Source organism: Salvia hispanica, chromosome 3 (genome assembly GCF_029641045.1).
Source record: "Salvia hispanica isolate PSC_SH4W2 chromosome 3, Shi_PSC_v1, whole genome shotgun sequence".
Lineage (NCBI taxonomy): Eukaryota > Viridiplantae > Streptophyta > Magnoliopsida > Lamiales > Lamiaceae > Salvia > Salvia hispanica.
In genome coordinates, this window is record NC_142694.1 from 55,997,034 (window position 1) to 56,009,897 (window position 12,864).

The following is a 12,864-nucleotide window of genomic DNA, read 5'->3' on the forward strand; positions in this document are numbered from 1 at the left end:
TCTTTTAAAAAGTAAATAGTATCGTACTTTATTAAATTATATACTACGGAGTAGTATTTATTTTATAATTAAATATAGTAATTTAATTATGTAGTGTGTTAATCAATATTAACATAAATAGTTTAAAACCTAAATCAATGATATTTTCCTAAACTACTACAGTTAGAAATATCCGATATTAATTACTAAGGGTAAATTAGTCATAAAATATTATCCTCAAAATAGAATTAAATTAAGGGGTATTTTGTATATACAATTGTTGTTAATTTATCTTTATCTTTACGGTAAAGGCATTTTTTGAAAAGTGGATATAGTTTGAGATAGAGTACAACTAAAATAACTCCCGCCGTCGCCATCCACACAAACCACCACGTTCGGCCGCCGCAGCGCAGGTACACTCTTTCTCCATTTTCTCTCCTGTTGCACTTATCCTACCTTCGCCGTTTACGCTTTTTTTGTTCGATTAATTTATTCCTCGGAGTTTAGCTCGATTTTGCTGAGATATAATGCTCGAGATTCGTGGGTAGCTATACTCGAAAATTTTAGGTTAATTGAGTTCGAAATGCTAGAAAATTCTTTGCTGAAAATCAGTGGAATGATGTGACATTGACTGTGTTTATTAATGTGCATCTGAAGAATCGAGTATGATGCATATTTCCGGTCTAATTTCCTGCCTGTATTGAATTTATTGCACACTTTCATAATGTGGATTGCTAAGATTCTGTAGTTTTTGCTTAATAAAATTTGGGGAAAAGAAGGAAGTGAGCTTTTGCTTTTATCTGCATTTTTACTGCTTGAGGTTAGATGTTCTATCTGAAGCTTTACAAATTCCCACAGGGATATGGAGACAGGTAGTGGCATTATGTGGTTCTTCAGAGAAAGAGGTTTTGATGATAAAAGCATACATTATATGTTCAACAAGTGCAGACGGCTTGAAGTTGTCGATAGGGAAATCGCCTCAGAAACTTGGGATTATTTGAGAAGCACAGGCATACCAGGGGGGAAACTTTCCATGGTCATTAGGAAGTGCCCCGAAATTCTTACCCTCGACTTGCACGACAAACTTGTACCGATGATCCAGTGCCTTGCAACGTTGGAGTCAAGACCGAAGGAGGTAGCTTCTGCCATAGCCAAATTCCCACGCATACTCTTGCACAGTTTGGAAGAGAAGCTCTGCCCGCTTCTTGCCTTCTTCGAAGTTCTTGGTGCTCCCGAGAAGCAAATTGGCAAACTGATACTCTTAAACCCTGTAATCATAAGTTACAGCATTGAATCAAAACTTTCTCGGTTGGTGGATTTTCTTGCCAGCCTTGGTCTGTCCAAAGATGGGGTGGTTGGTAGATTTGTGGCCAAACATCCATTCATCACAAGGTATAGTGTTGAGAAACGGCTACGACCAGCCTGTGAGTTTTTAAGATCACTTGGTCTGACAGAGCCTCAGCTCCAAAGAGCAGTGTTGAATTTCCCGGAAGTTCTGTGTAGGGATGTGAACAAAGTTCTCAGATCTAATGTTATGTACTTGGAGTCTTGTGGGTTCAGTTCGAGTCAGTTAGCAGCAGTGGTTGCTGGCTATCCTCTTGTTATAATCAACAGTGTAAGTAAATTGTTGAGACCAAGAATCAAGTTCTTGAAAGAAGCGATGGGAAGAAGCATTGACGAAATTTCTCAGTATCCGGGCTTCTTTAGGCATGATATACAAAGATTAAAGTCGAGGCAGAAACTGCTGACACAAAATGGCGTGGAGTGTAGCTTGAGTGAGATGCTGGACTGTAAGCACAAGAGATTTTTGTTGAAATTTGTCGTTTAGATTTTAAGTAAGTTGTTTGATGTTCTGTATAACTTGATGTTCAATTTTGTCCATTTCAATCACATATTTATGCATTGCTTATATCACATCCATTAAATATTATTGATACAGTATATTTCTCTTAGACACTGTCCAAACATAATTCTGTATACAGACAGAATAATAGTACTAGTATAGGAATATTTCTTTTGAAGTAGCAAATATCATCATCATCCGGGCACAATATCTGAATCACTTAAGTGATTTCCAGAAAAATAAGGGTCTCCTTTCTGATGAAGATGAGTTGACCAAACTTGTAGTTGAAAAAGCAGGTTTCTTAGGTGGTGGAAGAGCTGCAATCTCAATGCTAAGCATGGACACCACACTAGACATGTTTGGTCTGTCTTTGGGATTTTCTTGCACACACAAAAGTCCCACATTTATGTACCTCAAAGCGGTCGAAGCCGCCATAGATCCCGCCTTTTCATCCAGCAGTTCCACACCTCTGCCCGAAATCCACAGTTCCCATGCTTGCAACACATTCAACATGTCTCCTGAATTCTCACACAGTGGGAGGTGTAACTATGTGAAAAAGACATGATGCAATCAAGAAAAGTAGAAAAAGAAAATGGTCACATGTCCAGGAAGACTGATAGAGTCAGTTTTGTAGAAGCCAGTGTTCTTCCTGCCGCTTATGATCTCAAGAACCAATACTCCAAAGCTGTAAACATCAGACTTTATGGAAAATAAGCCTTCCATTGCATACTCAGGAGCAATGTAGCCACTATAAAACAAACACATCAATTTAGATCAGCTTTCGACTAACAAGATTGCAACAATCTTTATGTATTGAGCTTACAATGTTCCAACGACTCTATGGTGTGAGCCTGCGAATCAGTGCCTCCAAAGATAAGTCCGATATCTTGGGGTTCATCTCATCATCAAGAAGAATGTTGCTCGCCTTGAGATCTCTGTGGATTATGCGCACCCTCGAGTATTCATGGAGGTACAGAAGCCCTTGAGCAATCCCCTCAACAATACGTATACGTTTTTTCCAGTCTAGCATTTCTTGTTTGGTTGATCCTGAACAATGTTATGCTCATCTATTATTGAAACTTATAAAAAATGGTTGGTTAAGTTTAGAGTTAGTAGGTACAAACCAAAAAGGAACACGTCTAGACTCTTATTAGGCATGTATTCGTAGATTAGAATGCTCTCAACAGGGTGAATACAACAGCCTAAGATGCGTACAAGATTCTGATGCTGCAGTTTTGCAATCAGAATGATTTCATTTCTGAATTCTTCGAAACCTTGTCCAGATTTTTGGGATAGCCTCTTTAGCGCTATTCTTTCTCCATTTAGTAGTTCGCCCTGTTCATATAATCCAACAGTATATTTAGCAATCTTTGAAGGGTGTGGCTTTTTTTTTTAAATATGGAAAAGGGTGGAAATACATGACTTTTTTCTTGTAAATTTGTAGCAAAAAAAGAACATATGTAAGGGCAGTTTACTGGGCCGAAGCCTCCCTCTCCGAGCTTATTTTGTGGTGAAAAGTTGTTTGTTGCACTTGAGTAACTAAACATGGGCAGATCGAATTCCATGTTCCTCAAAATTAGTTGCGTTGATACTAACGTCAAAATCGAAGGACAATAGATCATCACCTGGCTCTTTGTTGTCTGCCAACAATTTGAATCATTAAAAGCTGAATGGGCCTAACTTTCATCCATGACTATACGAATTGTTTCGATATTCTCTCTCACATAAACACAAGCCGCCTCTCACCCCCACAAACCCTAGTTTCTCTCTTTGGAAAAAAAAAATGGCTAAAAACCGTGAACCCGTGAAGCCAGTTGAGGAATCCGAATCGGATTCCAGCGAGGAGGAGGAATCCGACCCCGATCTCGACCCCACCCCTCCCCTAAAGCACAGCTGATAAGTTCAAAACCGATCAATACCTGCAACTCGCAGCAGATATACACAAACCCACGCACAGAAATCAAGCATCAATCACACCACGCGATAATAGGGGAATCTCTTATATTACTATGGAACTCGAGTTACAAAAACAGAGGGAATGAAAGGAATTGCAGAAAGATAAATGATAACAATCCTAAGGATCCTAGATCCGTAGGCCACAAAATGCTCACACAATCAACATGCCATCAGTGGTCCCCTTCTCTTCACTTTATAGCTGCTCCCGCCGTTAACGCCACCTATGCCCACAGTTAGTAACGACTCACACCGTCACCTCATCACACCCTCTCCCCTTCCACCTCACCATGCTGACTCGGATGCACCTGTGCCTTTATTTCCACGTACTCCCTAATTAAAGATGCATGCTCGTACACGTCCCCTTCTCAGCCGTGCATGCATCAATGCCCCCCCTTAAGGTTCCTTGTCCTCAAGGAACCAAGGGAACCGAGCTTGGATTTCCTCCGCAAATTCCCAAGACGCATCCGCCGGAGAATGACCCGCCCAATGAATAAGCCACTGGGTTGCTGCATGGTCACAACGCTTCACCATCTTCCGGTCTAAGATCGCCAATGGAACCGTGTCTTGGATATGAGACATTGGCGGCAAGTTGGTACTGGGCTTAGTTGGAGGGGCCGCCGGTTTCAAGAGAGAAACATGGAACACGTCATGGATCGTGGCCGTCGCCGGAAACTTCAGTTTGTATGCCACTTTTCCTATTCGGTCCAGAACCTGATAGGGCCCATAATACTTGGGTTCAAACTTGTGATGCGTCCCCTTGACCGATTTCTGACGATAAGTGCGAAGTTTCAGCCATACCACATGCTCCAATTTCATATTCCTTATCAACCCTCCTTTTATCAGCCTGCCTCTTCATACGATCAGCTGCACGCTGCAGATTCTTTTTAAGGATCTCTACCATTTCCTCCCTATCACGCAGGGCAATATCCACTGCCTCTACCCGTGAGTCTCCCGGTAGATAAGGCACATGCATAGAGGGTGCGAACCCATAGAGTGCCTCAAACGGCATCATCTTAATTGAGGTGTGATAAGAAGTGTTGTACCAGTACTCGGCGACACTCAGCCACTGCATCCACGAATGGGGTTTTTCTCCCGCCATACACCGCAAGTAACATTGCAGGCCCCTGTTCACCACTTCTGACTGACCATCGGTCTCGGGATGGTACGCCGTGGGGTAGAGCAGTTCAATGCCCAGCAATCCGAAAAAGTCTCGCCAGAAAGCACCAACAAATATAGCCCCTCGGTCACTCACTATGCGCACCAGCATACCATGAGGTTTGAAGACCGAATCCATGAAGACTTACAGCCACGTTCTTTGCGGTGAAGGGATGGGCCAAAGCCATGAAATGAGCGTATTTACTCATCCGATCCACCACTACTAAGATTGTATTCTTACCCCTCGACATAGGCAATGCCTCAATGAAGTCCATCGTAAGGTCGGTGAATATGGCCGTGGGCACGGGTAGTGGTTGAAGCAAGCCTGCCGGAGCTGAACTACCCGCCTTGTATTGCTGACATACCACGCATACTCGCACGAATTCCCGAACGTCCTTGAGCAGTTTGGGCCAGTATAACAGAGCAGCAAGCCTTTTGTACGTTGCTAATGCCCCTGAATGGCCCCCAAAAGCCGATTCATGGAATAATGCCAAGATTTGTGCTCGCAAGGTAAGATCCTTTCCAACCACCAACCGGCCATGGCGGCGCAACTCTCCTTTTTTCCAGGTGAACTTCGGGTAGGAGTCAGAGCTGCTCTGTTTCGACTCAATAATTTGGCTGAGATGGGAGTCAGCTGCCCATGATGATTTGATCTTTGCCAGCAGCTCCAGTGGAATCACATACGAGGTAAGGGCATATGTCAAGATCTCTGGAACTCTTGATAATGCATCAGCCACTGAATTTTCACTCCCTTTCTTGTACCGTATCTCGTAGTCAAATTGCATCAGCTTGGTCATCCACGCTTGTTGAGTGGGGGTCGTGAGTCTTTGCTCCAACAAATACTTCAGGCTTTGATGGTCTGTCAATATCACAAACTTCCGGCATTGCAGATAATGGCATCACTTCTTAACTGCCAACAATATTGCAAGTAACTCCTTCTCGTAGACCGACAACGCTTGATACTTAACAGACAAGACCTTGCTGATATACGCTATCGGATGCTTATCTTGCATCAGAACCGCCCCGATTCCTACTCCAGAAGCGTCCGTCTCTACAATGAAGTCCCGCGAGAAGTCCGGCAGTGCCAAGACAGGGGCAGAAGTCATGGCGATCTTAAGCTCCTCAAACGCAGCCTGAGCAGAGGGGGTCCATTGAAAACTTGCCCCTTTAATGACTTCAATCAAGGGCCGAGCCATAATACCATAACCCTTCACAAACCTCCGGTAATACCCAGTCAACCCCAAAAAACTCCTCACATGCTTCACTGACTTCAGTTGAGGCCAGGTTAGGATTGCTTCTATCTTTCCCTTGTCCGTAGCCACCCCAGCGCTCGAAATAACATGCCCCAAATATTCTACCTCCTCACATCCAAACGCACACTTAGACCTCTTCGCCAACAAGCTGTGCTGCCGCATAAGGCTGAGGACTTGCTGAACATGCCTTACATGATCGGTTTGACTCGCGCTATAGATAAGTATATCGTCGAAGAAGACCAACACAAATTTCCTCAAGAAATCCCGAAAGACCGTGTTCATCAAATTCTGGAACGTTGCCGGTGCGTTGGTCAGCCCAAACGGCATGACTAGAAATTCATAGTGCCCGGCATGTGACTTGAACGCCGTCTTGTACACGTCCTCGGGGGCCATCCGAACTTGCCAATACCCCGATCGTAGATCGATTTTTGAAAACCATGCAGCCGAACCCAATTCATCCAAGAGCTCTTCGATAACCGGAATAGGGTACTTATCCTTGACCGTGATGGCGTTGAGAGCCCGATAATCGACACACAAACTCCACGTCGCATCCTTCTTCTTCACCAAGACTATCGGACTCGCAAACGAGCTCTGACTGGGGCGAATAACACCCGAAACTAGCATCTCGGCTATCATTTTCTCAATTGCATCCTTCTGATGATGTGCATATCGGTAAGGGCGCACGTTTACCGCCTCTGCTCCTGCCTTAAGCGTGATATGGTGGTCGTGATCTCTCAGTGGTGGAAGTCCTTGAGGCTCTTCAAACACATCTTTGTACTCTACCAAGACCTCCTCTAACTCTGGCCAAGTAACCTCACTGCTCAACTCCCAACATTGCATTGGTTCAACATCCCCTGTGGCCATTAGGGTGCTCATCTTTGTTTCTCCATCACCTGCAAACGGTTCGTCCCACACGCGGAGACAATGCAGTTGGGTCTTCACCGTTGCTCCCTTCTCACCTACCAGTCGGATTGCCACTCCATCCATCACAAACTCCATGCTCATCTCTCCAAAATCCCACGCGATTCGTCCCAAAGTGGACAACCAATGAACTCCCAGAATTAAGTCATAAGTTTCAAGGCCAATAATGAAGACCTCAGTTGCGTAGGTGGTGCCCTGCATTGCCCACACAAAATTGGTGCACTTCTTGGTACATTGGAGCATTTGCCCATTCGCTACCTCCACCGCCTTAGGGGAAACCTCCACCGTTGCGCACTGCAGTCTAGGAATCATGCGCTTGCTAAGGAAGTTGTGTGTGCTCCCGGTATCCACCAATATACGTAGAGGTTTGCCTTGGCTTTTTCCCTTGATTCGCATGATCTGGGGTCCCCGGGTTCCCCACATTGCATGAAGGGATAGCTGAAGCTCATCAGTATCCAGTTCCTCCTCGCACTCCTCAAATGGCAGATCTTCTTCCACCTCCTTACCCCCATTCCGCTCCTCTTCTTCTAGCAACTGCATAACGAACGACTTGTGTCGTGAACAAACGTGAGCCGGTGTGAATTTCTCCGGACACCAATAACATAGACCCTTCTTTCTTCTTTCATCCATTTCTCTTGGCGTCAAGCGCGGCCTTCCTCCCATCGTTTTGTTGTCCTTTACCGCCGCGTTCCCTGAGAGCCCCCCAGGTTTCGAAGGTGTAGTTGTCACTGCCAGAGATTTCGAATGTGAGTACCCTGCACTCCCAGAGCTTCCTCCCCCTAAACTCCCTTTCGCCTTTCCACCCAGCGCGCGTACAGTCATCTCCTGCAACTTAGCCAAGAAAATCGCCTCCGCCAATCCTTTCGGCTTAAACATACGGACCGGCATCTGTAACTCGTCGATCAACCCCGATAAGAACATACTCAGGGCCTGATCTTCACGTATCCCAGTGCGTGGATAGATCTCATCGAAAGCATCCATGTAGTCTTGAAGGGATCCGGTTTGCCGGAGATTTCTCAGATCCGCTAAGGGATCAGAGTATGCTTGAGTACCGAATCTGGCCCCCATGGCCATCGCGTACCCTTCCCAATCTGCCATCGCCGCCTCGCCTTGCAGATTAATGAACCCACGGTGCCATTGCAGGGCCTTACCCTCCAAGTGAATGGCTGCCACCTTCACTCTCTCTTTCATCGGCACTTTTGCAATCTCAAAGAAGAACTCTGCTCTCATCGTCCAGCCTTCGAATCCGTCCCCATCGAACTTCGGGAACTCGTAACGAGTTGGTCGGCTCCACTTCTCCGACTGCTCCTTCCCCTTCTGACCCTCAATGACTACTCCCGACGAACTACCCTCCTCGCCCTTCGGTGGTGGTAGCACAGGTGGCGGCATCGCCTTGATCGCGCGCATCACCTCCGCTATCTGATTCTCCAACACTCCCTGCCTATCCGCCAATCGATCCACCGCATCACTCACCCGCTTATCCACCGCCTCCAAAATCTTCCTTTCCGCTTCCGATAGCCGCGTATTCGGCGCCGGTGTCGTCATCCGAGAACCGACTGCTCTGGATACCACTTGATAAGTTCAAAACCGATCAATACCTGCAACTCGCAGCAGATATACACAAACCCACGCACAGAAATCAAGCATCAATCACACCACGCGATAATAGGGGAATCTCTTATATTACTATGGAACTCGAGTTACAAAAACAGAGGGAATGAAAGGAATTGCAGAAAGATAAATGATAACAATCCTAAGGATCCTAGATCCGTAGGCCACAAAATGCTCACACAATCAACATGCCATCAGTGGTCCCCTTCTCTTCACTTTATAGCTGCTCCCGCCGTTAACGCCACCTATGCCCACAGTTAGTAACGACTCACACCGTCACCTCATCACACCCTCTCCCCTTCCACCTCACCATGCTGACTCGGATGCACCTGTGCCTTTATTTCCAAGTACTCCCTAATTAAAGATGCATGCTCGTACACGTTCCCTTCTCAGCCGTGCATGCATCAACAGCCTGAGATTTCCGCCGCCAAACCCCCTTCTTCCTCCGACGAAGAGGACTCCGGATCTGAGACGGAGTCCGAGTCCGCCGCAAAGCCGGTGGAAGAGACTCCGAAATCAAGCAGGAGGGCCAAATCCAAGGCGAAACGCCCCGCTGAAGACACGGCCGGTAAGGATGCAAAGAAGGCGAGAAAGAGCCCGGCCGCCTAGCCGGAGACTGCGGAGAAGAAGTCGAATATGTTCCAAAGGCTGTGGAGCGAGGAGGACGAGATCGTGATTTTGGAAGGGATGATAGAGTTCAAGAACAAGCACAATGTGGATCCATTTGCGAATCTGGATCAATATCACGAGTTTTTAAAGAAGAGTCTTCAAACAGATTTCACAGATTTCACCAAGACGCAGTTGCAGGACAAGATAAGGAGGCTGAGGGGAAAGTACTTGAAGAGCAAGGATAAGACATTCTCGAAGCCACAAGAGCAATTGGCATATGATCTCTCTAAAGCGATTTGGGGGAATGAGGAAAGGTGAGAGCGAATGGGAGTGTGGTTAGGAGAGCCGTAGGAAAGAAGGAGGCTGATGATGGGAAGAAGAGTCGGGAGGTGGAGAAGCCGATGACAGGCCTGAATCGGTGTGGGGCGACAATGGAGGAAAGACTTTGCATCTACGGGGAAGCCGCCTTTGGATCAGGGGATGTGGAGAATGAGTGGAACAAGTTGAAGGTGGAAGAGCTCAAGGTTTACCTCAAACAGTTGGAGGTGAAAGTAGCCCAAACCAAGCTTGTTTTGGCCGCCATGGAAAGCAAGGATTAGTTAGCCTTTCATCGACTTTCTATGTTTTTGTGTTAGCATGTTATGGTTAAGAACTCATCTTTTTGGTAAGCTGTTGCTATTCAACTCTCTATGTTTTCTGACTATCTATCTATGTGAGTACCATTTATATGCATTTATCTTGCTTTATTTTCTATCTTTCCATTTTCTATCTTGGTTTGAAATAAACTATGCCAACAACAATTGAGCGTTCTCGTAAGATTTGATGATCATTTTGCACAATTGTATGAATGTAAAGACTTCATGATACATAGTAGCCTTTGATTATGAATACCCAAATTGCTGTTCCATTCTTGAATTCAAGTAGATTTTCAAAACCCCCTTATTGCTAATGCCCTCACTCAGATTTCCGTTCTCGCAAAGCACCGCGCTTTCCGCCGACGTGGACAAAGATATGTTCCAAAAGAGACCAGGGCCGTGAAAAAGCTCAAGATTTCCGTTTGTGGCAAAAAAAAGAACATATGTAAGGGCAGTTTATACATATACCTTGTACACTGGGCCGAAGCCTCCCTCTCCGAGCTTATTTTGTGGTGAAAAGTTGTTTGTTGCAGCAGAAACACTTGAGTAGCTAAACATGGGCAGATCGAATTCCGTATTCCTCAAAGTTGTTCCATCATTAGTTGCGTTGATACTAACGTCAAAATCGAAGGACAATAGATCATCACCTGGCTCTTTGTTGTCTGTGCATGGAGGCCAACAATGTGAATCATTAAAAGGTGAATGTGCCTAACTACATGGAAGTGTGATCCATTACTATACGAGTCACATACTTGTCAATTTTCTACAAACTAGTGCAAAATATCCAATTAGGCCGTTTAGCACATCATCCGTTAAACTATGTAGACATTTCAACTATCCACGTCAACATTTATAATTTGATGGTGCTTGACAATCGTATGAAAAACTAGAACAATAAAAAGTCCTCCCATTTAGAGTAAATCAAACTCAAATCTTTTAGGAGTAGTACAACTAACTAACCTTTGTTGTGTTTGCTCCTCCTATTGTAAAAAAAGCCCAGAAATCCACCGGAAACAATCACCAAAACCGGAACCACAACTGCAATGACCACCTCCAAAATCTTGCTTTTACCTATACATAAATACCTGCATCAAGTCAGGTACAGACGCAGAAAACTAAAATCGAATATTTTTAACTACGAGTGCCACTAAAATAAAAGATATACTACTAGTTTAACGATTTTGGTTGGGGTGCTGGTGTGTCGCTACACAAAACGTACTTACCTCCAGGATCCGGGAGAGCAGAAGAGGCAAGCTTAACGTGCAGCTTCTGATCCTCTGCAATGTTGGTTCGTATACCATACAAATCTCCTTCCCACACGAAACATTCGCTCCCATTAAAAGCATAGGCCGTGCACAAGCAGCTCCGCTGGCAGGCCGCCTTACACTCGTTATCACCACCACCACCATCTCTTACTGTTACTATTTTAGGCTGATTAGGCCACTTGATACTCGAAACCGCATTAAAACCCTCCTTGACTATTTTCCCATTACAATCTGATATAGAGGTGGATCTATAACAGCTCCCGCCCATGGGGTTGGGAGACGATGATGGCAGGAACCCGAACAGGCACGTGCAACTATTATTGAGCTGCAGCACGCCGTACGCCCCACAGAAGTCCTCCCGTGGCAGGGCCGATGGAGCAGCCCATACTCCACCATCACCAGCATCGCGAAAACAAGGCTGGAACTATCACCGCTCATTATCACCTCAGTGTTCTCAAGCGTCACATACGAACTTTGCTTCTCCATTTCAAACCTGTATTATAAAAATGCTTCAACTTGATAACACACTTTGCGTTGACGTAGTTAATAGTAAAACTCATGCATCAATCAAACAAATCTTATTTCTAAAGTTGAAACAACAAACCTGATGGAGAGGGAGTTGAGTAGCTGAGCATCAAAACCGAACTGATTATTGCCGGAGCCGTCGCTTTCACTCTCGAAATACACCGTTGTTTCTTTCCACTTGAACACCATCTTGGATTCTGGCGTGATCTCCACCGCAAACTCCCCCGGCGAAGGGTCGTCGTTGCTCTTCCACGAAACGCGGTGCCGGTCTTCTTGTCAAATCCAAGTGTAGCTCCGGGCAGCCACGTATGCGTAGGGTGGTCGAAGCTTTGCCAAACCACACTCGCCCCTCCGTCCCTCACGATGAGATTTCCGTTCTTGCGGAGCACCGCGCTTTCTGCTGGCGTGGACAAGGAAGTGTTCCAAAAGAGATCAAGGCCGTAAAAGAGCTCGAGATTTCCGTTTGTGGATATTCGTAGAATGGGGCCGGTGGCGTCGGGCAACGGTTTATCTCGGTTTGCGACCCAGACAAGAGGCTGGCCTTCTAACTTGGCGTGACGAATGCTGAGATAGAATCTGCCCGTGCCTTTAGAAGTTTCGAAGAAGCCCAATTGGAAGGTTCCATTGTTTGAGGTTAAAATCTGGTTTCCGGCAAGAGATTCCCCTTGTGCAAGCGTGTCTACTGCTTCAATGGATCTTTCACCCATCACCAACACAATTACTGAGATTGCTAGTAGCTTTCCAATTCCATGCATGGCTGATCATGAGATGGAGAAAATGATAAATAATACTACAAATATGTATGTTTGTTTGGAATGTAGCTGCTAGTGTTTCTAAGACCAACAATAAAGCTAGCTAATTACAGTAACCCCACAAGATTTAATTCCAAGAGAAAAGTCTTTAGTTACTGACGCAATTAATCATTCATTCATTTCCTAGAAATTTCACATTAAATTTACAGTTGGGATGACTCGGTCAGCTTGAAAGTAACGGGAGTAGACGTGTAGTTATCAAGTTCAAGATGGGCAATGAAGCACAACTAATTGGATACACATTTTTCCTCTAACTAATAGGTATCAAATGTAATAAGACACTCGAAACACGTGAGAATG

The 12,864-nt window shown here is 45.2% G+C and overlaps 1 protein-coding gene and 2 pseudogenes across 3 annotated transcripts; 2 read left to right on the forward strand and 1 right to left on the reverse strand.

The window, feature by feature from the left end:
• Positions 1–303: 303 nt before the first annotated feature.
• LOC125216908 (uncharacterized) lies at positions 304–1,888 on the forward strand. Of its 2 annotated transcripts, none has more exons than XM_048118693.2 (2): positions 304–392; positions 838–1,888. In XM_048118693.2, exon 2 carries the CDS (start codon positions 842–844, stop codon positions 1,805–1,807), a length of 966 nt encoding a protein of 321 aa, XP_047974650.2. In that variant the 5' UTR covers positions 304–392; positions 838–841; the 3' UTR covers positions 1,808–1,888. The 2 variants fall into 2 exon arrangements, with proteins under 2 accessions (XP_047974650.2, XP_088924398.1); XM_089068272.1 differs by lacking the exon at positions 304–392 and adding an exon at positions 411–642.
• Positions 1,889–2,208: 320 nt separating this feature from the next.
• On the reverse strand, positions 2,209–12,555 carry LOC125210412 (G-type lectin S-receptor-like serine/threonine-protein kinase RKS1; annotated as a pseudogene). Its single transcript, XR_016137068.1, has 8 exons — positions 11,832–12,555; positions 11,186–11,720; positions 10,923–11,033; positions 10,431–10,624; positions 2,947–3,157; positions 2,646–2,869; positions 2,423–2,570; positions 2,209–2,340 (listed from the first exon to the last, which is right to left on the reverse strand). The product of XR_016137068.1 is annotated as a G-type lectin S-receptor-like serine/threonine-protein kinase RKS1 (transcript).
• On the forward strand, positions 8,759–9,990 carry LOC148931114 (GLABROUS1 enhancer-binding protein-like; annotated as a pseudogene).
• Positions 12,556–12,864: the final 309 nt, after the last annotated feature.

Coding starts and splice junctions, on each gene's coding strand:
- LOC125216908 (XM_048118693.2), top strand. CDS start 842: ATGGAGACAGGTAGTGGCATTATGTGGTTCTTCAGAGAAAGAGGTTTT.